At 39.9% G+C, this 25024-nt stretch overlaps 1 protein-coding gene across 2 annotated transcripts in view; it reads right to left on the bottom strand.

Annotated features, from left to right (window-relative positions):
• Window positions 1-1799: 1799 nt before the first annotated feature.
• The window catches only part of PPM1L (protein phosphatase, Mg2+/Mn2+ dependent 1L), a 217644-nt gene continuing 194419 nt past the window's right edge, over window positions 1800-25024 (bottom strand). For both annotated transcript variants that reach the window (XM_081955298.1, XM_081955297.1), the window contains exons 4-5: window positions 18173-18334; window positions 1800-11258 (exon numbers count right to left, since the gene is read on the bottom strand). In XM_081955298.1, the coding sequence (XP_081811424.1) occupies window positions 10912-11258; window positions 18173-18334 (509 nt within the window). In that variant the 3' untranslated portion in view covers window positions 1800-10911. The remainder of the gene's footprint in view (window positions 11259-18172; window positions 18335-25024) is intronic.

Below are 25024 nucleotides of genomic sequence, written 5' to 3'. Positions count from 1 at the left end.
TATGTCTTTGAAGTCAACTTGCTATATTGTTTAAAATCATTATTTGTTTTGGTCCTTCATGTCAGTGTGGACTCTCAGTGACTGTCTAGATAGGGCCCTCCAGTTTTTTGACAGGATTTCCAAAATGGCTTGTTTTCTTTCTAGGTCTGAGAGTGAGTGAGTGGCCTAAAGCCACCCAGGCAGTGATGCAATTCGGGTGAACCAGTAGCGGTGGTGGCAGGAGGCTCCACCCACCCACCTCACCATCACATCCTGTTTTTGACGCTCTGCGCATGTGCGGAAGGTCCTGCGCAGGCACGGAGGAAGCAAATGCGCTCACATTTGCAAACCGGTAGCGGAGGTAAGTTGATTTCACCCCTGCACACAGGTGACTTTCTGCCTAAGGTAGGCCTAGAACTCATGGTCTTCCGGGTTCTAGCGTGGTGCCTTAACTACAATACTAAACTGACTATCACATTAACAATTGATATTGTAATGTAGTAAATAATATTTTTACTCGAAAACTACGGTAGTTACATGTGATTTATCAGCTTACTTCTGATTTTACCCAAGTGGAAAAGTGGCAGTGGTGAAATTCAATTTTTTTTACTACCGGTTCTGTGGGCGTGACTTGGTGGGCACGGTGTGGCTTGATGGGTGTAGGAGGGAAGGATACCATTCCCCTGCCACGCAAACTCTCCATTCCCTCCCCACTCCAGGGGAAGGATACTGCAAAATCCCACCCCACTCTGGGGCCAGCCAGAGGTGGCATTTGCCGATTCTCTGAACTACTCAAAATTTCTGCTACTGGTTCTCCAGAACCTGTCAGAACCCACTGGAAAAAGTGGGACTCTAGTATCTATTTGAATATGGAATATAAAATGGAACCGTTGCATGAAGACATCTGAGGAAATAAATGCAGGCTTAAAATAAGAGGAAAAATGTGGGTTCTCAACACTTTGCATTCATTTACTCCAGCTTAGATCCTTTTACATTTAACTTCATCAAGCTTTTAATTACACTGATTTCAGATTAATTGCATTGTGGTTTATAGTTTGTGCTTTGGTTTGAATGCTTGAATATACATGTGGAAGATAAATGTGAATAGTGATATAAAAGTATGTAACGACGATGATGCTCTGATGAAGGAGGAAGAGGGGACTTAAAAATACATTTCCTCCTTTTATTTGTCCTAGCAGACTCACAGCTCTTGGAAGCCTCAAAGAAATACATAATTTGCTCTCTCCAAATTCTTCCTTATCTTCTTCAAGGCGGTTATTGTTAGAAATTATATATTTCAGCATTATGTAAGGCTGTGTTCATATAATACACTAATCCAAAAAGCTTGATTAATGAACACAAGCACTGAGCCGTCTTATATTTCCCTTTATTGCTGCTGTTTAACCAAGATTTGCAATGTCATCCTGAAATCTGACTTGGACGACGTCATCCTGGCCTAACGATTTGGGAGCTGAACAAACCAGACCTTTTAAACTTCATTATAAAGTTTGGCTTTGTGTACTCTAAAATGGCAGCTGTCAAAGTCTGCCTGCAACCTTTATTAAAACACAGATCGGTTGATAGGATATAAACCCTAATTAAACGGGCTTTCTATGCTCCATTTCACTTCCAAAATCGACAGAATAATCGAATTTTGCCAACACAACGAGGAAAAGTCTCTTTTTCAACCTGTTCTTCAGCTAAACACGGAATACAAAAAAGGAGGAAATATTTGATATATGCAAGACAAAGCATGTTATTATTTTTTGGGGGGGAAAGTCAGCTATTAGACTGATTCAAAATGAGTCCAACACACAAAATAAAAATTAGACTTGTTTATTTAAATATGCTTCTTTTGAAGCGTTTATTTTTTTTATTTTAATCATACAGCCAAGACTTTTATTTATTTTTTCCTTTTTTCTCAGTAGTTTACACTTCCTGTAGACATTAAGACAGAATCTCAATTGCATGAAACATATATTCTTCACACATCTAAAAAAAGGAAAACCTATATTGTCTAATGCACACACCAAAGATACCATAACTGCCTACATCTAGAAGTGACTGTGTATGGTCACCTTTAGGTTACACTAACGGCGAATGTTAATGTATTTACATTTCATTTGACTGTGTTTCTAATTGTCTCTTAGAGACAGATGTAGAATACGTACAAAAGAAACCTTCTACAAATATCAAGAATTTTTGAGGTTTCACAAGCCCCTCCTTTTGTTCTTCATTATGACCAAAACATTGGATTTGGGTAGGTTGAAGTCATTATTTCAAATTAGGGTTTTAGTGAACACTTGGAGATTCCCACTAAACATTAAAATAACATTCTGAATTCCTAGCATACATGTTCATATATTAATGTTGGTGCAAATGTAACATAATACACCATACGTGCACCAAGCATTGGCTTGTATGGAACACTGATGGGTGGATTAACCGTTCTATGCGTTGCATACCCTTTGCAACTCAACTGTGTACACGCATTTTAAAAAGTGATCTAAACGAAAAGCATCTTGAAGTTTTCGCAAACTCACCTCCATGATTAAAAGGCCAAAAGTGTCTCAGATTTGACCTTGACTTCAATAGCCTTGCTGTCTATCACATAGTTCACAAATGGGCAAAAAAAAAATGTCTTCCAATAAAGACCACTTTATTGGAAGACAACAACTGTTCTGGGCAAACAGACACACTGCAATTCTGAAAACATGTCATGGTACATGACTTTAAATGGAAAGTGCTGTGTATTCAGAAATGAGTACTGAAATAGATCTAGGCAATCACAAACACCGGTACACTTTCTCCTGCTACACATTTGAGGGTGCTCTTTACTATTTCAACTTACTTTTTACTTTTCTGGGGGAAAGAGGCATATGACTGAATTGGGACTGTGGCTATAATCCCAGAAGCAATAATTAAAGTGATAACAGTATTGGGAGTTTTTTTAAAAAATGGCAGAGCAAAATGTCTTGTTTAGGCCTGAATTGTTCCGACTGTGGAGAAAAGCCAGAATTCCCCTTAGAAATAACCTTCACTTTGTATTTAAGATTTAAATTATTCCTACGAAAACAACTGGATAATATGGAATACTAGTGCTACAGGGAAACCTGGCATGAGCTAAAGTTGCTTTCGAACAATTCTGGTCAGTAGCTTTCCTAACAAGTTACTGCAGACAGATTTATTGGTAGCTGAGAAAATGAAATGGCACAAGGCTGCAAAAAATGGATCTGAGAAATGTAAAACTGGACACTTTTTAATGAAATGTTGGGCTAATGAACATGAGCCTAGTCAGGTCTATCAAACTTAAATTAAAGTAACAACAGTACTTTTTGGCATGCCAAACCAACCATATTAAAGTAGTCAACTGCATAAAATCAATTAATTGAATAATTTTGGTTTCATTCTTTTACATTTGCATTAAACTAATCCTAAATACTTTTATATGATGCATACACATCCTATCTGAAAAATGAGGAACTCCACATTTTTCCTCCCCCCTCCCCCCATTTACTGCACAAATCAATTCCTTTGAAGCGGGAGGTTCTGTGGTTGAAGAATTGGTAAATCACCAAGGTGGAATACATATACAGCTGCATGAAAAATTTTAGGCACTTCTGGTCAGATTTTATGTTTTCATTGAGGCTGAAAAAAGCTTAGAGATTTAATAAGGTAAAGATCCAAACCAGGTCTCCAAATAAACATGAAGTTCTTCAAGGAAATAGATGTTTTGGAATGGTTTTTATCATTCTAAGGTTTGAATATTATCGAATATTTCTGGGCAGATCTGGTACAAGTAGTGTATACAAGAGAATCTAGAACTAGAAGCCTTCTGCAAAGAAGTACAGAACAGCAAGAATAGAAAGATGTCTATTGTCTTAGCAACAGAAAATGTTTGGGAACTGCTGTTTCTGCTAGATAAGAAACTACAAAGTATAGAGAGAAAGGGGGATCCAACTTTTCTCCCTGCCATGCTCATTGTTTTGTTACTGAATCTATACAAGTTATGTATAAATAGTAGCATGTGTTCAAATCAGTGGTGGGTTGCCATTTTTTTACTACCAGTTTGGGTGCGCTTGAGACACTTCTGCACATGTGCAGAAGCATCCGGGCAGGTGGGCGGAGCCTCCCGCTGCCACTACTACCGGTTTGTCTAATCCGGGCCGAACCGGAAGCAATCCATCTCTGGTTCAAATTTGAAAAGAAGGTGTTGTGCTTAACTTTGCATCGTGGAAAGGTTTTGTCAGCCTCTGTGCAGTTCAGGATTCACTGAAATATACAATTTAACCAGAGTTGCCTCAACTTTTGCAAGCAATTTTATAGGTTTTTTCCCCCTATTTCTTAAAAAAAATCTTCAAACTAGCTTAACAGTTAAAGGTACTGTTTCCTTTTTGGTCTTAACTTGAACAAGATCTGTCAAGATCTAAGATTGTTTACTGCAAGAAATTACAGGTTGAGTTAACTCTTTCCCTAAAAGAGCTGAGATCCCAGCATCTTTCTGTAAGCTTAAAAACGCTGCCCAAGTTAAGAGGTAGCTACTAATCCACTCCATCCCTGCTTCCTGTTCTCTCTAAACTTCAATAGCCTGTAACCTTTTTTTTGCCTCCTTAGCCTCCAGCATGACTGGGAAACTGCAGAGGTCATGGGAGTATTATCTTCTAAAGCTGAGCCAACTTTTAATGTACTTTCAACTCAAGCCAAGACTGCACAAGAGTGGGATGGCTTCCTCTGAACTGAGGTGACCTGGGGAATATCCTCTTCAGAGCTGAACTGAACTTCTGACCCCGGGGATCTGACATAAATTGCAAGTATCAACAAATTCAGGACTGATGTTCACAAAAATGCTGCAGGATCATGAGTTCTTTGCTAGCTTTTGCGAGAGCAAAACCAAGATACAAAACTAAGCTTTCTTTTCAGAATTACAATATAGATAAGCGGCTTCACAGAGGAAGCTGCAGAACCATGTATTAGATTCTATTACGATAACATGTGGCAAAGCAGAAAGTGCATGGTAGATACGCTGATATGTGCATCCGTGAACCATCATCAAGGAAGACAAATAAATTGGGTAGGTCTAGTTTAATAGAAAGAAGGACTAGGGGAGACATGATAGCAGTGTTCCAATATCTCAGGGGTTGCCACAAAGAAGAGGGAGTCAAACTATTCTCCAAAGCACCTGAGGGTAGAACAAGAAGCAATGGGTGGAAATTAATCAAGGAGAGAAGCAACTTAGAACTGAGGAGAAACTTCCTGACAGTTAGAACAATTAATCAGTGGAACAGAAGTTGCCTCCAGAAGTTGTGAATGCCCCAACACTGGAAGTCTTTAAGAAGATGTTGGATAGCCATTTGTCTGAAATGGTATAGGGTTTCCTGCCTAGGCAGGGGGTTGGACTAGAAGACCTCCAAGGTCCCTTCAAACTCTGCTATTGTATTGTATTCCTAAATAATGACAGCCGTATGCATCACTGTATATTCATCTTAAAGTATGTACTTTCTATATGACCTAGCTTGCATGAGACTACAGTAGAATGGTTCTTCAACCACTATGCACATATTTCTATTCTATGCTTATAAATGAATATACACTAAACCTGAATACTTTAATGTTCAATTAATTTTCACCCCATTGCCTTTAATAGGATGGATTAACATTATGCATGACTCACTTATTGCAAACCTATATTCCTTACTTAGGAGTAAACTCCAGAGATATGAACTTTAGGAATATGTGTCTAGCAGAGTGATCTACAGTACTTCACTTTACTTCATGATTGAGTGACAACATGCAGAAATTAAACACTGTGCACTACCCTGTCACCTGAGCTTGAAGACAAGGGAGCTATTCATCTATAATAATGCAGTTTGGGAGAAGAGCAGAGAATAAACTTTTCTTGCAGGCAAAACTTTCTTAGGCAGGGTAGGTTGATATGGTCAACTCCTCAACCCCCTGGTCAGCCCTTCTTTATTCTCCTACCACCTGGAAGGAGATATAGAAGCATAGGCAGCCACACAAACAGGCTGAAGAAGAGTTTTTATCCGTGGGCTGTCAGACTCCCGAATGAAACATAACCCTACAACAATATAGTACAATTGACTTTCAGGGCCAACACGATGTGCAATAAGTTCACACAGTGCAATAGGACTGGGTGTTTGTTGGTAGGATTCACTGGGCTAGGATTTTTTTTTGTCTCTCATTGTGATGGGGGTATTGTGTTGGGGGTGTGTGCACGAAGGGAGGCTCAGCCAATCTCATTGTACATATGTTGTACTCGACAATACAGGTTTGAATTTGAATATGAAAAGTAAGAGAGTGAAAGTTGAGGAGAGTTGAGGGGAAGACCACTGAAGAAGAGAAGCAGCTAGAAAGAGATGTATCTTCTCAAGGAAGATGGCTTCAGTTAGGGATAAAGAACAACAAGAAGAATAAGTCCTGCCAGTTTGAGAGACCAAGCCACCCAATGGAATGAGCACTCTCTTATTCCTAACTGGGAAGGAGCTTGCTGTACATCTGAACAAGCCTCAAGATTAAGCTAACTCCCATTACTCCTAGAAAAAAACCAGTTAACTGAGGATACACTAGCACAAACAGTAATAAATCACCACCACATTCCTATTCCTTTATTAGCTGAAGCAGAGAAAGAAGGAAGGTGTGGGGGGGCAGAATCCATGCTTGTTTAACTGTCTTAATTGGATTCTGTGTAAATATCTTTATGTACCTGGAAATGGAGGTAAGAAATCACGTGGAGGTTTTGTGGGGCCTGTGCTGAATCATTTCCCATGGACCCAAAGCTCTTGTGACAGACTGGATTGTGCCTTTGGAGATCAATTAAACTGAAAATATAGTTGTGCCATAAATCTATAATTAGTTTGTCTACACTGCTTGCAGTGTTGCTGTTCCCAATCTGTTTGGCTTAGAAGCTTTTAAAGTCCCGATAAATATTGATAGTTCATTTCTACAATATAGAAAAGCTTTTGTTCAGAGAATAGCATACATATTATATATCATATTCTCTACAAAAATATGCATCTTTGTTAGCACGGACTAAAACATTGAACAATGGCAAACTTTTCCCTAAATCACACATTGTCAAAATAATATATTTCCTGTATGATATTCAAAAATACTGCACAAATCTATTGTTTGAATTTACCACTTTCACAACTAAAAGTTTTCCTTTTTCCTTCCCATCAACTACAAATGGACATTTCGGTAAAAAATAAAAGCAAAGTTACAGTAAATCAGCAATCTTAAGAGTCTTTCTATTAATTTTCACATAGATGCTCTTACATTTTGCAAGATGTAAATTTTTACATACTAGTAAAAACCACTCTGACTTCATTTCACACACTTTATTAGGCTCTATGCAGCCATAAATCTAAAGCAAGAGAGTTTTTCCTCCTTCTAATTAAGAACTGGTCATAAATTAGGGCAGAAAAAATTTAGTGTGCACTGCTTTCAAATAAATGTAGATCTAAGATAAATTTCAATAAATTATAATACTGATTGCCTGCTATGTTATTTTAAGGATAAGCAACATAGTATACATCAGCTGTTCTGGATTGTAATTCCTATGTTTTCTTGCTGTAGGCCATAATGAGAGTTGGAATCCAAAACTTAAGAGTGGAAGGACACTAGATAACCAATATTTGCTGTATAGGCTCCTTAAAAGAAGAGGAGTATAACTCAGGGGTGTCAAACTCATGTCGTCGTGGTGGCATCACATGACATATCGGGACTTTCCTCCCCTTCACTAAACAGGGCGTGGGCATGGCCAGCATGTGTTGCATCCGGGGCCGGGAGTTTGACAGCCCTGATTTAACTCTTTGGATATTGCTGAGATACAAACCTCAGCTTCATTTGGCCACTGATCAAAGATTCTGGGAGTTACACTGATAGTCACAGGTTCCCACCCTTTGGACTGCAGGGCAATCATGTTTCATTAAACAATCATTTAATTGTTTAATGATGTATATTATTTATACATTATAATATTACAATGTTGAATAATCATTTAATGGTATTTAGCAGGTCAAATTCAGTGAATATTCTGCAGTATTAGCCAGTAGAAGCTTCCTGGTTCCTTCTCCTCCTCCTCTACTCCTCTGTACCTACTCTTTCTACAAAAACATTCCTACAGGTCAACATAGCCTTTGTCATGATGCCATGGCACCAATGGGAAATTCAAATAATTTGCTGATGAACTTTTTTTCATTTGTGCAAGGTATCTCTGAATCCAAATCAGTAGCATTAAGCATATTTCTCGTTTTTACCATGCCTGATTTAATATTCTGAGTTTGTAAACAAGTGGAGTTTTGAAATACTGTCTATATATGATATGGGTATGACCATTTTTTTTCAACAGAGATACTTCATCCTAGGTTAATCTCTTCTATTATCTCAGCCTGTTTTCTTGTTAAGAAGGACCTTTTTCTCCAAGGGGAAGACTATAAATGTTTATACTGCAAATATTTGAATGATGCCACTAATTCTGAGTAGCCTTTTGCACAGCATACATATTTTTGCCCTTCACTGAGTAGGTGACTAGCCAAATGTGGCCTTTTTAAACACTTGAATGAATATAATTTGTACACTGTAATTGTTTACAGCTATTTTCCTGTTAACAATGAATGTTCTCTTCCTCAGACATTAAAAACAGCTTTCAACAGAATGCAAATGAATACATTTGCCGGTTCCATTTACATGTGTTTTTACCATGATTATTTTTCACAGCGATACTGTATCTCCATAACACAATTAAACCATTTATTCCAGTCTATAAAAAAATTGGAACGCTTCTCATATGCCTCAGTTTTCTGAACAAGAAACAACACTAGAATAGGAAGTATGTTTCAGTCATTCCTCTTTCTAATACTGATATTAGTGTGCTGGAAGTGCAATCCTAGGCATATGTCCTAAGGTTAGGTCTACTGAATTCAGTGGGGTCTATTCTCAAGTAAGTAGGCTTCACAGATGAGTGGCAACACTCCATTGTTGCTTGACACTGCTCATTTTGACTCAGGTTTCTATAGTTTTGATTCTCAATTACAGCCTTATTGACATGACCAATACTCCAAATATTAACAGGTCTAACATATTTCCAAGATGTCTAATTATGGGCAATATCCCCCAATCCTTCTAGTCCTACTTCAATTTAACACAGTGGTTCTCAACCTTCCCAATGCTGCGACCCTTTAATATAGTTCCTCATGTTGTGGTGACCCCCAACCATAAAATTGGTGTTTCGGTTCCTAAGACCATCAGAAATATGTGTTTTTCGATGGTCTTAGGTGACCCCTGTGAAAGGGTCGTTCGACCCCCAAAGGGATCCCAACCCATAGGTTGAGAACCACTGATTTAACACATATAAAAAGTGACGGATATTCCGTCAGCAATATTCCACATAGAAACAGGTCTAATTTTGTTTTCTTTTGGAAATCATGCTATTTGAGTTCCTCTGTGATAGCATCCATTGATCCCTCTTCTGCTTGCAGAAAAATTCTACTGGATCCACTGTAAATCAGAATGCCCTATCGTTTCCCCTAATTTGCAGGATAGAAAGAGGTTACAATTAGAATAGCTCAAGGTCAGATACTGTCACTGTTTACCACAAAGTCTATCTTGTTACCCCAAAGCTTTCCCAACTTTTCACTTGCCCCCGAGGTTGGAATTATGGGAACTCCAGCCCAACACATCTGGAACTATCAATCTGCAGAAAATTGGTCGTGAGATACGCAGATGATAGGCACACTGGAATTAAGCAGCCAGTTCATAACAAACTCCATAGATTTCAAATAGCAGCTACATGCAGCGAACACTTGCTACAAGGGCTGGCTTTTGATAACTGACATCATTAAATATTTACATCGTAAAACTTGCTTGCCAATTCTTCTGTTTTGGAACAAAGCTTCACCACTAATGAAAAAAGAAAAGAAAAGAAAATGCTCTACCTGTATCTTCAGTGAATTTGGCACCAAGTTCCTATTTCAGTTTGCTTGCTTCATTAATATGCTAGCCTTATCCCCTAAATACAAGTTTAGAAATGCTAAAGTCTTATATCAGAATCTTCTAAGCTACAAATACATTTTATACCATGGTTTTTGATGTCTGAACTACACAGAATTATGGCCCAAAACTAGAAACAAGAATTAATTCAGTTCATCGAGAAACAAGAATTAATAAGGGGGACATTTTTCAATGAGCATAGAAAAGCTATCTGCTGCTAGTTTTTTTTTAAGAACCAAAGATTATTTTGCAGCATGCACACAAACCTTATAAACACAGCAGTGGAAAAGCTTAATTGTTTAATGCTAATGATATAGTAGGAAGTATATCAATGGAAACAGACAGTACCTATCTGTTATGGACCCATTGGTACCTCCTTGTTATGAAACTGTTAGCTACCCATTTTTGTTCTTTCTGCAGTTTAACTAAGCAGTTGCGGTATGAAGGAGAGGATGCTAGAATGGATAGTCACACTGGTGGCAAATACCATGTCAGTTTTACCAACTACTTCCAAGCAATCAGCTGTTCCTATCGTGTCTCAGCTGCCCAAGTCCAAACGCAATTCTAAGCTGTTATGTGAAGACTAAGGGAATTGCAGTCGTTTGGACTCTCCGAAGCAGGAGTCACAGGCCTTTAAAACTGAAGGATTTTTCATTAGGGATCTAGAGAATAAAGGTACGAGATCCTTTTCATTTAAAAATAAAATAAATTGAATTGTCAATTTTGTTTTCTGTGTTTACCAAAAAGACTGGGTTTTTTTCTACTCTCATTTTTGGATGTACAATTTTAATACTAATATACTTGCTACCACTGTCTACTGTGTTGAAGTGTAAAGGTTAAATGAAGAAGTTCGCCAAGTGAGAGGCAGAGCGTGGTATTACTTTTATTTCTCTTTCTCCCCCCTCCCCCTTTTCTTTCTCTTTTTTACTGGTCTTCCGCTCTGTTGCTGCTTTTGAACTTAACCACCATGACTGTAATGTTGTCAGGGCATCCCCTATAAAAAGATTGGAGCACTATGCTCTTGGCTCCAAAATGTGGCTCATCTAAACGTTCTTTGATGAATCGCACCGCTTCCTCATTACTGAACGCATCCCAGAGCCCATCAGAAGCCAAGATCATGAACTCTGGCTGGAGTTTGTCCAGGTCAAAGGTCAAGATATCTGGATCCGGGATGACAACATTCAGATTCTTCAACGGGTAATCCCCAAGAGAACGAGACATGGCCAGGATCCCCTGAACACGCCAGGAACCATTGAAACTGATAAAGCCACCTGGAGGAGAGAAGGAGAGGGAAAAAAATGATTAAATAGTGTTTATGGGAAATTGTTCTCAGAAGCTTCCACGCCACTAGGTTATTAAATCACTTAGGAAAACTGAGTAACTTCACAATTTTTTTTTCTTAAGTAAATCCTTTCTTATAATGTACCTGTATATCTGTTGCCAAGACGTAAGAAGGAAATCTTGACCATCAATTGATCTTTGTCTTTTTCAACACAAGGAAATGACTCCACTACTTAAGGCAAACATAGCTAGAAAGCCATAATTATATGTCCCCTGCCTATCTTAAAATCACCCAGTATTTTGAACCAAGAGGCACATCTGAAATTTTGAGAGCATACCATGATGACAAAGGACTTTTGTACCATACAATCAGAGGTGGTATACTGCCGATTTGCCCATTTGGGACGCCTCGCCCACCCGTCATCACGAATGCTCTGCGCATGCGCAGAAGGTTCTGCACATGCGCAGAAGTGCCGTGTGTGAGCGCTCGCGGTTCCAAACCGGTAGCAAAAATAAGAAAATTTCATGCCTGCATACAATACAGTAACTGGTAAAACTTCTGTCTGCATGGCAAAACTGTTAGGATTATAAAGAGACCTACCCTATGCGAAATGGAGACCTACCCTACGAGGAATGGTTAAAGGAACTGACCAGGTTTAGGCTACAAAACAGAAGATTGAGAGATGAAAACTGTGTGTGTGTGGAGAGTGTGTATGTATGTATTAAGGCAAACATAGCTAGAATGTTTAAATTCAGTCAGCTTTGACTCTTGGTAACTACATGAATATGTCCCTGGTATTATCTAGGCAACATTTTGATAAATGGCTTGCCATTATTGTCTTGGTAGGGCTAAAAGTCTAATGACTGACGCAACATCACTATCCAAGGCTGGTCCCTATAAATATATAAAAAAGGAAAAGCAGGAAGAGGAACTTGTTTTCTGCTTAAAGTAAAGGAAGAACGAGGACCAAGGGTTGAAATTAAAGGAGATGCAAAAGGAACCGTCCTTCTAAAGTTGAACTCTTTCTCACAGGTGATTTTTTGAAACTAAAACTAAGTTGGGATGGTTTAATGGATTTGTGCACTGAGCAGAGGCTTACATCTCACTTCTGGAAAAACTCTTACAATACATAGATTTCGCAATTTTAAATTTTAACAAATGGAACACAATAAATGAGGCAGCACAAAAAGCTGACAGATGCTATTGGACTCACTTGGGCGTATGTGACTCAGCTTACAATCCAGGGCTCAAGTATTTGGCTGAAAAGATGGACTCTGCAGTGGGACTTCCACTTTCCATAGCTCTGGATCCTGACTGATCTATTTTCAGGAAGTTTGGACAACACTCTGGCCTTTGAATTATATTTGGCTCACAATCCCTGGTGCAGGTGTTCCTTCCTATACTAATTTTGTGTCTGGGTTTTACATGCATACAGAGTAAAAAGAAAATGGCACCATTAGAAAAACAAAAGCATATTCAGTAACATCTGGGACTAACGAGACCAGAGTTAATAGACTGTGAGCATATCCTTTTCTATCATGGTAGATTTTATGTTATGCATCTTTTATCTGACGCAGAAAGTACAGAAAATGTTGCCACAGGAAGTTAAGATTAAATCAATATCCTTGCTGTTGCTGTTGAAATGGTAGACACATGGCTTTCCATAGGCAAGTTCATCCATATAAGAGACAAACTGCTGAACAGGTGGAAAATTCAATCTTCATCTCTGTTGTTTGCAACATAAAGGACATTTTCTTCTCTGTGCTCAGGCAATCTCCCCCTTATTTTAATCATGTACTGTATATCCCTCTGGGATAATTCAAGAAGAGGTTCATACTCATTTGCAAAGATTTATAATGGTACTGGGATATCAGACCAGTCTTATAAAAGTCAAAATCCCACTCCAGGGCACACACACACAAAAGAGAAAAGCACATACAAGCAAATGCTTGTCTTTCTCATCAAGAAATTCTGGTTGAACAGGAGCAGTAATGATCCAGAAAAAAAAATTCTTGTGAAAATAATCATCCTTCACTTTTGGGTTCATAGGGAAAAACAGAAGAAACAGGCAAGGAAGAGGCCCATTTCAAAGCAACGGGACACAATATTTGGGCTAGGTACAACTGAAATCCTGTAAGAATAGTACCTGAGGTGAGAGGATTATTAGAAATACAGTCATCAATAACATTCTCATCATCATGTCTATGGAGATTCTCAGTCATCCAGATCCTGGTTGTCCCAAAGGTGCTTTTTCAAGAGGCAACTGGATTTTCTTGGTTTTCTTTGTAGGCATTTTGCTTCTCATCCAAGAAGCGAAATGTCTGCGAAGAAAAACAAGAAAGCTCAGTTGCCTCTTGAAAAAGCACCTTTGGGGCATATGATTAGTGGTGGGTTCCTACCGGTTGACATGCATGTGCAGTGCGCATCAAGTGCAGGCGTGCAGCACGCACCCGAGTGAATTGGCAGTAGTGCCTGCCGGAACCCACCCCTGATTCTCAAGGAAGTTCCATCTAGCTCTGAAACCTCCAACCAGCACCTTTCTTAGGCACCAAAAGGAAAACAACACATTCCCTTGGTACATTTTACAACTCTGTCTTAATTGCAAAAAAACCCCAACCTTGTGCGAACATTCCTGAAAACTTTCCCGGAGATCCAGTTCAAGTTTTGAATTGGGCCCTGGGAGCTCAATTGGAGCCTCTGAGATTGTCTATTAATGCTCACACAGGTAATCCTCATTTTAGCAACTGCCTCTTTCCATGACCTTTAACAGTTATGATGAAACAATAATCGAAAGTACATGTTGCCTTTCAGCGTAACCGTCATAAAATGCAGTCACATGTTGCCAAGAGCCCAAAGGGGGAGGCTGACTATCAGAATTTCTAGACCATCTGGGCCCATCTGGGCCATTAACCCCCCTTTTCAGGTAGGTCTTATCTTTGGTCACTCAGCAACCATTATACATGTAACAGATACTACCTATACCCGTGATGGCGAACCTATGGCACGCGTGCCACAGGTGGCACTCAGAGCCATTTGTCAGGGCACACGAGGCTTGCCCTGTCAGCTGGCCAGTGCGCATGCATGCACTGGCCAGCTCACTTCGGCCTTCTTTTGAGGCCATTTTTCGTCCTCCGGAGGCTTCAGGAGCCTCCGGAGCCTGAAAAAACAGCCCTAAGGACAAACTGGAAGTTTGGGAACGGACTTCCGGTTTGCTCGTATGGCTGGTTTCAGCCCTCCGGAGCGTTCAGGAACCCTCAGGAGGCTTCCGTGAAGGCTCTTGAGGGCAAAAAATGACACTACGAGCAAACAGGAAGTCACTTCTGGGTTGCTCATAGGGTCGGCTTTAGCCCTCCGGAGCCTTCAAGGAAGCTCCTGAAGCCTCCAGAGGGCCTCTGGGGGGAGGGCTGTTTTTGCCCTCCCCAGGCTGCTATAAAGCCTCTGGAGCCTGGGGAGGGCGAAAAAAGCACGCCAAAAATGGGAGGGAGTGCTGGTCGTGCGCATAGCATTATGGGTGTGGCAAGCCCACGCACGACCCCCCTGCGCTCCCCCCGCTTTTGGCACGTGAGGCAAAAAAGTTTCGCCATTACTGACCTATACTTTTGGTCCTGTCCCCTGATTTATATTACCTAAAATAATGTTACATAAGGAAGAAGAAAAAAGAAAGGGAACCCTTCCCTGTCCTTGACCCAGTATGTGAAAACAAAGATATTTTGGCGGGTTTTTTTCTTCTTCGAGCTTAGCTGGCCATTTCCACATGCCTGCTTCCTTCATTGGAAGATAAAAGAACTGAAGGAAAAAAGCCTTAACAGAGATAGAATCTCTCTTGTTCTATAGTGAGAAAAGGCTTTATTGTCATTCTAAAAAACCCACCTTTCATTTTTTTATTTCTCCTTTTCTCTTGGACACTCCTCCCTCCCTCACATGTTGCTTATTTTCTGTTTTTTTTAGTATCATCTTTTATTACAATAGTCAATCTTTTTTCCCCCTTTCCTATAAGGTGTTTCCATGAAAATAAGACAGGGTCTTTTGACCCCTGAAATAAGCGCTTGATGTTATTTTTGGGGAGGTCTTATTCTTTTTGAGGTGCAGGAGGAGGCGAGTGTGGTCACCTCATAGCTGCTTCTGTGTTGCAATATTTTCGGGGAGGTCTTATTTTCAGGAAAACAAGATAAATTAAAATGCACTTTTTTAAAAAAGTGGAAGGTTTTACTGTCTCTTGAGTAAAGGGAAAATTTCACCTCCTTTAGTGCATGGCAACAGAAAGGAACTAATGTTCATTTGTGAAGCGCAAATTAGTCTTCCCCAATTATAACTTCTCAGAATTGTGTTTGACAGTTTCTCCCAGAACTTCTCAGCAACACCACCCAAGAAACTCGGAAACTGAAGCAAGAACAAATTAGGAAAATGGAACAAGGTTGTTTCTTTTGCCAAACTTTTATTTATTATTTACTCATTTTAAACATGACTACATTGCTTGCCATTAATAGAATTCTCATAGCAATTTACAATTAAACCATTTTTAACTGATAATTGCTTTTAGAAAACTGAATTTACTTTTTTACTTTTGATTTTAATTGCACTAATTTTATTGTCAATTTATTTTGTATTCTAAAACTATTAAAAGCTACCTTGAATGTTTATAGAGATGGAAAAGGACAAAACCAAGGATAAATAAAAATAAAAATAAACTGAGTGTAATCTGCATTTCTATTTTTACAACTATGTAAGCTCTCATTATCCTTACACTCTCAACTACCATCCAAACCCACATAAAATATAAGTTTTATTGAGCTTAGTTTATGCTGTTTTACATTAGTAAAATGCCACAATGCCTAAAGCCACAGAATAAAGAACAATAGATGATGACTGGATGACTTATTCTCAATAATGATCATAAAAATACAGAAAAGTGTAAGACAAATGGCATATATTTTCTTGTTCAAATTTTGCAGTTGCAAAAATACATTTGAATACATTTTCAAGCCTCATAGTATAATTGTTATATTCCCTTTTCTCTCCTTGTCTCATTTTTACATAAAAGAGATGGCTGATGGAATCATCTCTAGTATGCTAATCTTTGAGGGCAGCAGATATTTCTAAGAAGATGTTTTTCTGAAATCTTATAACTTTTATCAGTGGTTCTCAACCTGTGGTCCGCAGATCCCTGGGAGGCTATGATCACAGGGGATGAACGAAGATTTGAAGAAATGTTATGATTTAAATCTTGAGTTAAGTCTTGGTGGTCCATGGCCACAAAAGGTATTTAAAGGGGGTTGAGAACCACTGGTCTAGAAAATTTAGTGTTGCTAAGTATTGGATAAGAATAATTTTCTAAGATTAAAATAAACTTTCACCAACCAGTTTTAGAAAACACCCTACATATCTCAAAAATTCTCATTATAAACCCAAATATTGTGTATGTCAAGATGCTGTTGAAGAAGGAATAATTTCTGACTTAGGCACAGCTGCATATTATAAAAGAGCCTAAGCTGAAAGTAACTGAAAGTTCTCCCTGAGTAAACTCAATTTATATAAGGAACAAACATTTTACAGCTTTAGAGCCTACCAGGTTCTCAGTAAAATTTTTCACATGGCCGTAATATACTGCCAGAACTGAATAAAAAAACCCTGTCCTGATTGCGTGTCTAAAAAAGCATCACTAGAACATTGTAATTTTCTCTTTGGAGAAAACCAAAAATAACATGTCCTTCAATGTCCAGTACAACTTAATACTGGCAATATTCCCTCCTGGCTAATGTATTCAATCTAGTATTTCCATCTTATGATTGATTTTCTGGCTGAAACAAGTAGAACAGTTCTGGATTTTCCTACTTTATTCATATCTCATCTTTTGTAACATTTTGCCCTGATAAAGAGTTATGGAGAATTCAAAAACTTTTACATTTGTGCCATTTTGGGTGACTTCAACCAAAGGATGGATGGATTTTGCAAAAATCAAAAATCATAAACCTAACTTCCTTCCTGTGTGAGAAATTGGTATTGCTTTTTTGGACCAGGTAACAATTCATACAAGAAGACCTGAATTATCATGCACCAGATGAACTCTTCAGTGTTTTAACATCTTGTTGCGTCCACTTTAGGTCTACTATGCAGATCCTTTGATTGCATTTGTATGACTTGTAAGACTTGTTAAGGAATCATTAGTAAATACTGATATTAGGGTGTTCTGTCCCGTGAATCCAAGGAATATGCAGACCCAGGCTTGGCTGCCTGCCGCGACTAATTACATAGATAAAGCCCCCCCTTTGGCTGGGAGCCTAGAAAGTTCTCTTCACAAACACAAGATAACTCTTACAGAAGGCTTTCGCAATGGCTTGAATATGGACAACCTCCCTCTGTTCCTCCTCACTGCTCCCTGACTCAGATGCCACCTGGTGGCCAACAGGATTCTCTAGTTCCTGCTCTGACTCCAAACACCCTCCAGAGTCTTCCTCATCCTCCAGAGCAGTCCCATAATGGTCTGAGCTGTCGGAGTCCAACAACAACTCAGCCGGCCGCTGCTGGACCACAACATACGGCTACCACGAGAGTGAAGCTGTTGTCCGAAACTGGAAACAATAGACATCAGGAATTACATACAGTGGGTCTGTTCTGTTTTCTTACAGTTACACCTGAAGGAAATTCATCAGCTTGACTTTGGGACATCGAAAGGTAAGGGCAGATATTATTTCCACCACAACAATTTGTCTAATACTTCTATTTCTCCTCTCCTCTTCTATATTGTTCATCCTTTATTTTGCTACAATTGTCCAGAAAATTCATTACTATCACATTGCAATACATAAAATGGTGAAAGAATGGGGAAAAAATAATAAATGAATACGATGTCCTGCCATGATGTAAAACAAAGAAACAAACCGAACACCCGTTTTAGAAACTTACCAGCTCTTTTAATCCTCTTTCTCTCTTTCAGCTGGTAGGGCTTGTGATCATGAGACAAAGGAATAGCATTTCCATCCTTATCGCACAAGACCCCCCTTGAATCGCCAACGTTGGCCACTGTGAGCTCTTTATCGGACAGTAAAGCAATCAAACATGTTGTTCCTGAAAAGAAAAAAGGAAGACCATTAAGACAACCGAGTAAAAAATCAGTACCGTTTCCTTCATATTCTTTTCCTGATCCACCTTATTTGCATTCAGGAGCCGTCAGGAATGGCAGCTGCATTTGTATCTGTACGAAACATCTGGTACTAGGATGACAGATTGTTTCATGGCACTGATCAAATCTGACAGACAATTTCTTCTTTCCACAATATTTTTTTCTGTATCTGATATTTGGTTGGCATTTCAGGGACTGGTTCTCACCTAGCTTGTCATTCAGGAAATCTACAAGAAAAAAAAAATGGCCCCGTGCCCCAATGGTGTATATATACACATTCATCCTTATTCCATTTGTTTTCTTCCCAATACAAACTACAAGTGCAAAAATACTTAGTAAAAAACATACAAAGGGGAATTCTTATCATGCACAGTTAATGTCACTGAAAAGCAGATTCTCCATTACAAACCACAAGAGGACTATATTCCCAGGGATAAACTGATGTCTGTCTTCTCCCACTGGGCAAGGATAATAAGGGGAAAATCTCCTATTGACATATCCATTTGCTTGTATATAGTTGTATGTGATTGACAAAAGCTTTGGCTTTACCAGGTGTAGGAATATTGTTTAGCTGGGACAGCTGTAACCCTCTTGATCCCTGTTGAAAGGAATGACATCAAAAAATGATGTTGCCTAGTAAAGGATCCTAAAGGAAACTTCTGGTCATGAGTCTTAGCTAAACAAGCCCCCCACCTGCATGCATAGTCACTCTCTTTCAGTAACCATGTCATATCTCTATTGGTTTCCATTCCATACTACACTATTATTTCTTTATTTGCATAATTTAATCATTTGCTCTGAAGCAGACTGCAAATCCAGTTTTTAAAATTCAGATGAAAGTTTTCTATCATTATTATGAGTTGTTAAATTTTCACTGATAATTTCTTTGCATGTGTTATACCCTGTCCTGAAAACTTTCATTTATGGGCAGTTCTCATGTATGATGTATTACAATATTTGCAGACGACACCAAGCTAGCTTTACAAACAACATCAAGGTAGCAGGAATAGCCAACACTCCAGAAGTTAGGCTTAAGATACAGAAGGATCTTGACAGATTTGAACATTGGGTGCTATCTAACAAAATGAAGTTCAATGGTGAAAAAAGTAAGGTTCTACATTTAAGCAAGAAAAACAAAATACACAGGTACAGCATATGTGGCACCTTGCTCAATTGTAGTAACTGTGAAAGGGATCTTGGAGTCCTAGTCAGTGGCGTAGCGTAGGTTGTCAGCACCCGGGGCAAGGCAAGTAATTTGCGCCCCCTAACCCAAGGGCGGCCCGACTGCAGCTGCCCCTGGGTCGGCATCAGTCAAGTGAGGCTCTCCATGCTGGCCTCCTGCCTTCCTCCCGAAAAGGAGCTCGAAGGGCAGCGGGAAAAGGCTCGACTGAAGGGAAGCAGGTGCCGCGGGGGTGGGAGGTGCACCGGGGGCTTCAGGAAGGTGCCGGCTCCCCGGGGCGCTCCAGGCGGAGCGGGAGGACGCGGTGGCGTTGCAGCGGCGGGCAGACGGAGCGCAGCGCCGCTCTCCTTCGGCTCCCGCGGGGGCGGCGCGGCGGGTCTTGCCGGCTCCGCTGGGAGGTAGGCGGTGCGCAGGAGGGGCCTGGGCGGGCCTGGGCGGGCCGGGGCCGGGGAGCTTAGTTTGCGGGCCGAGCCGGGCGCGGAAAGAGGTGGCCACAGTCCGGCAAAGGGTGGCGTGGGGCGAGTCAGGGCGCCCCCCCGACGTTGCGCCCGGTGCGGCCGGCCCCCCCTGCACCCCCCACGCTACGCCACTGGTCCTAGTGGACAACCATTTAAATATGAGCCAGCAGTGTGCAGCAGCTGCCAAAAAAGCCAACACAGTTCTAGGCTGCATAAACAGAAGGATAGAATCAAGATCACGTGAAGTGTTAATACCACCTTATGATGCCTTGGTAAGGCCACACTTGGAATACTGCATTCAGTTTTGGTTGCCATGATGTAAAAAAGATGTTGAGACTCTAGAAAGAGTGCAGAGAAGGACAAAAAAGATTAGGGGACTGGTTAAAATATATGAAGAACCATTGCTGGAACTGGGTATGTCTAGTCTGATGAAAAGAAGAACTAGGGGTGAATTGATAACAGTGTTCCAATATCTCAGGGGTTGCCACAAAGAAGAGGGAGTCAAACTATTCTCCAAAGCACCTGAGGGTAGGCAAGAAGCAATGGGTGTAAACTAATCAAGGAGAGAAGCAACTTAAAACTAAGGAAAAAAATTCCTGACAGTTAGACCCAATTAATCAGTGGAACAACTTGCCTCCAGAAGTTGTGAATATTCCAACATTGGAAGTTTTTAAAGAAGAAAGTGGATAACCATTTGTCTGAAGTGGCATAGCGTATCCTGCCTAAGCAGGGGGTTGGACTAGAAGACTTCCAAGGTCCCTTCCAACTCTGTTATTCTATTCTATTCTATTCTATTCTATTCTATTTATTGAACATGAGTAAAGATTTGTTTAGTTTTGACATTTGTTCAACAATGTATACAGATAGATATACACAAACAGGGGAACTGTTAACATGCGTGAAAGACCAAAGAAAACATTACACAGGCTGGAACAACTTTTCTCTGAGTAAACATTTCAAAAAATGATGGCATTATGATTCTTTGGAATGGTAGATACTGAAGCTGAAACTCAAATAGTTTGACCACCAAATGAGAAGAGAGGACTCATTGGAAAAGACTCTGTTGTTGGGAAAGACTGAAGACAAGTGCATGAGATGGTTGCATAGTGTCATCTACACAAAGGATATTAGTTTGGGCATACTCTGGGACAGGGGTCTTCAATCTTGGCAACTTTAAGACTTGTGGACTTCAACTCCCAGAAGTTGAAATCCACAAGACTTAAAGTTGCCAAGGTTGGAGACCCCTGCTCTGGGAGACAGTGGAGGTTTTAGGGGTGGTAGGGTGGTGTGGTATGGTTGAGTCTGGGATATTGTTCCTCCAGAGGCCATCATCAAGATGCCCTTAGGTCAGCGATGGCAAACCTTTTTTGGCTCATGTGCCATAAGTAGGGAGAGCGCAGGGGGATCGTGGGTGGGCGTGCTGCACCCATAATGCAATGCGCGACCCCCCAGTGCGCATGCTTCCCCCATTTTTACATGCTTTTTTCACCCTCCCCAGGTTCCAGAGGCTTTATAGGAGCCTGGGAGGGCGAAAACAGTCTCCCCCGCCCCCCCGGACAGTCCCTGAAGCCTTCGAAGCACTCAAAATGACCCTCCGAGCAAACCGGTAGTCACTTCTGGTTTGCTTGGAGGGTCGTTTTGAGTGCTCCAAAGATGTCAGGGAAGCTCATGAAGCCTCCGGAGGGCCTCAGCGGGGAACGAGGGAGGCTCTTTTCACCCTCCCCAGGCTCCTATAAAGCCTCTGGAGCCTGGGGAAGGCGAAAAATGGCTTTTAAAAAGGATGAACTCAGCTGGCCAGCGAGTGCATGCGCGCTGGCCAGCTGACAGGGCAGCGCCTTGTATGCCCTGACAAATGGCTCCGTGTGCCACCTGTGGCACGCGTGCCATAGGTTCGCCATCACTGCCTTAGGTTGTTCACAAGTCGGATATGGAGATATAGCCTTTTCTCACCATCGTTTCCCTGCAGCTAATATTTGAAGTCAGGCTAACCCCCAACCTGAGGTATGAATTTATTTGATCCTATTTAAATCCATCCTAATTACTGATCATTACTGTGCCTTGGGCTAATGAATTTTACAGGCTTATGCCTTGCAGTTGAGGGCTCCTGGCTGGCCTTTGAGGGAACTAAAAACAATTAATGGGTCTGCAAGTCTCATCCAGTCTATTATTACTGCAAATGCAAGCATATTCAAACACGAAGTATGTACAGAACAACAACTCAGTTGTACAGAACCAAAAAGAAGACCTGTACTTCTATCAACAGAGATCTGTACTGACAGAAATCATGAATTCTCCCCCCCTCCAAATTGTTTAAGGATTTCTTTTATGAAGTAACAACATAATGTTTAAAAAAGCGGTTAAGAATTTCTAAGGAACAGAGCTGACATTTAACTTACCCTATATGAGAACTGCTCAAATTAATTTATTTTTACATCACTGCAATTCATATTCCAGTTTATCATTTAATGGTAAATAAAATTAATTTCATGCTTGTATTCTTTTCATTTTAAGTGAGCCAGAGGAGTGCAAGGTAAATTTTCACCTCAGTTAGTTAATTTACATCTGATTATTCATAAGGTTCAGACATCAGCCTTTGCATATAATGGAGTTCCGGAGGATTATAAGTTAAATTAAAGGGTATTAAAGTCCTTATTAATGTATCATAGTAGAAGAGCTGGTTCTAAAATTCTGATGACGTTCCAGGTTGTAATACGAAAGGGATGCCATTACAAGTTTGTTTATTTATTTATTTGTCCAACAAGTTCAAGGTAACAGGTATAAGTATGAACATAAACAAGAACAAAGGAAGTAGATGCAGATAAATGGTGACAGTAAGACAGGGACGGTAGGCATGCTGGTGCGCTTATGTATGCCCCATTTAAGGACCTCTTAGGAGTGGTGTGAGGTCCATGGTAGATCTTAATATTGCCAAAACTGAGATACACCTTCAACAACCAGCTTCAATGCAGAAATTGTCATCCATAATTTTTTTTTAAAAAGTAGGATGGCTTTATTTTACCTCATCTACAGACCGTTGTTTCCCTCAAGAAGGTCTTGAGGGAAAATGTTTGTGTTGTTGGCTAAATTGCTATGGATGTTCCTGAACAATCACACCTTACAGGTAGTTTTTGACTTACACCATTCATTCAATGACCGTTTGAAGTTACAACAATCCATAGAAGAAAATGCTTATGACTGGTCCTCACACTTACAATTACTGCAGCGTCCCAAGGTCATGTGATCACCATTTGCAACCTTCCAAGGGGGCTTCCAACAAGGGAAGTCAATGAAGAAGCTAGACTAGGGGTGGGTTCTGGCTGGCTTTACTGTTGGTTTGCTCGTGTGCGCACTTTGCACATGCACTGAATGTGTGCTGTGCAGAACTTAAAAACAAGATGGCGCCGCCGATGACGCCAACCAGGGAACCAATTCGGGGGTGTGGCAGGCCTGGGTTACTGCCGGTTCCAGAAACCCAGGCCGCCATACCACTACTGGTTCAGCTGAACTGGGCTGAACTGGTAGGAACCCACCTCTGGTCTAGACAATGGGTCACTAAATCCTGAAGTCCAACACTGCCGAGCTAAACAGTTATAGTTCAACATGTTTGGCTTACATCTATTGTCCTAGGCCAAGTTAAGTCCTTCTAACTACATCTAAATATTTATATATCTGTCAACATTCTCTGAATCTGTTGCAATTGCATTTTTCAGAATTCCTGGCCAGCAAGAAGACATAGATCATAGTAACATTTTTTTTTTTAAAAATTAACAAATCTAAAATTTTGCTCCCGATCATAAGACATTTGAGTGCTGGCAGTTGTATTACTCTACTTTATTGTCACATATTGCCCCTGAGATGGAAGATTTCAATTAGCCTAGCAGCAAAGGAAAAGTTTATATATCCCTTGACCCAGAACTACAATTTTGCCAAAATTAAAACACTTCCCTTTGTTTCTAGATTGTTCAATCGCAATAGGAAATCTGACCTTAAATGTTGTCTATAACAATTGCTTGGCCATGGATATTGGTTTAGCTTATATCAAGTGTATGACTGCATTTCTTCATATTTCAGTCTCTATTAGGGCTACCAGATCTAGGCTGCAAAAATCTGGATGACTACTAAATATTATTGTTTTCTGATATCTTTTCTTCCATCTATTAGTCATCTGGAATTTTGCATCCAAGACCTAAAAACCCTGGTGTTTATTTGAAAAGCTGAGGAGTGTCAAACTTGTTGCACCTAGACAATGGATTACTCAAGTAAGTTTGATGAACTACTCAAATTTTGGGGGGTTAAATGTATTTGCCACCTATATCACCATGGGGCTGCTTTAGATGGCTTACAACTATAAAAAGGAAGAAATGAAATGAGTATAAACAGAACAGAGGTAAGATATTGAAACAATAAAATAAACAATGAAAAAGAACACGAGAATAAAACAATATGATTATGAAAAAGAAGGATGAATGGGTAGAGAAAGTACCCAAAAATGGCAATAATGAAAAGTATTATTGCCAAAAAAAAAAAAAACCCAATACAGAAGTGTCTAGGAATCAAGCTTGAGTTTTTATATCAGTGTATACAGTCTTGCAGCCTAATATTATCTTCTTAATCTGCATTCTCTCATTACTTTCAGTTCTTTTTTAAAGTATCTAGAAAAAGCTTGTCAAAACATAGAGAAATCCCATCTCAGATGATATTACAGAAAAAAATGCAGGCTAATTAACTCTGGTATTTATGGGAGCTTTTTTTCCTATTTATCTTAATTGCCTTCCCAAAAATATTTAATTTTGATAGTGGACCCATTTTTTTTCATTTGTGCAATGCCCTATTTCATAAGATATAGATAGGATGTACCTTCTGAACTTGCTAAGACACAAACCCAACAAACAAAAATCAACACTAACCAAACACACAGTATATCATTTTTTTCATAGCTACAACCTGACCTATTTATGTATAAAGCTCTTTACTTTTTAATGCAAGATAAGTTTATT

This window comes from Natrix helvetica, assembly GCF_964273705.1.
Source record: "Natrix helvetica genome assembly, chromosome: 5".
Lineage (NCBI taxonomy): Eukaryota > Metazoa > Chordata > Lepidosauria > Squamata > Natricidae > Natrix > Natrix helvetica.
This window is presented reverse-complemented; position numbering and strand designations above follow the sequence as displayed.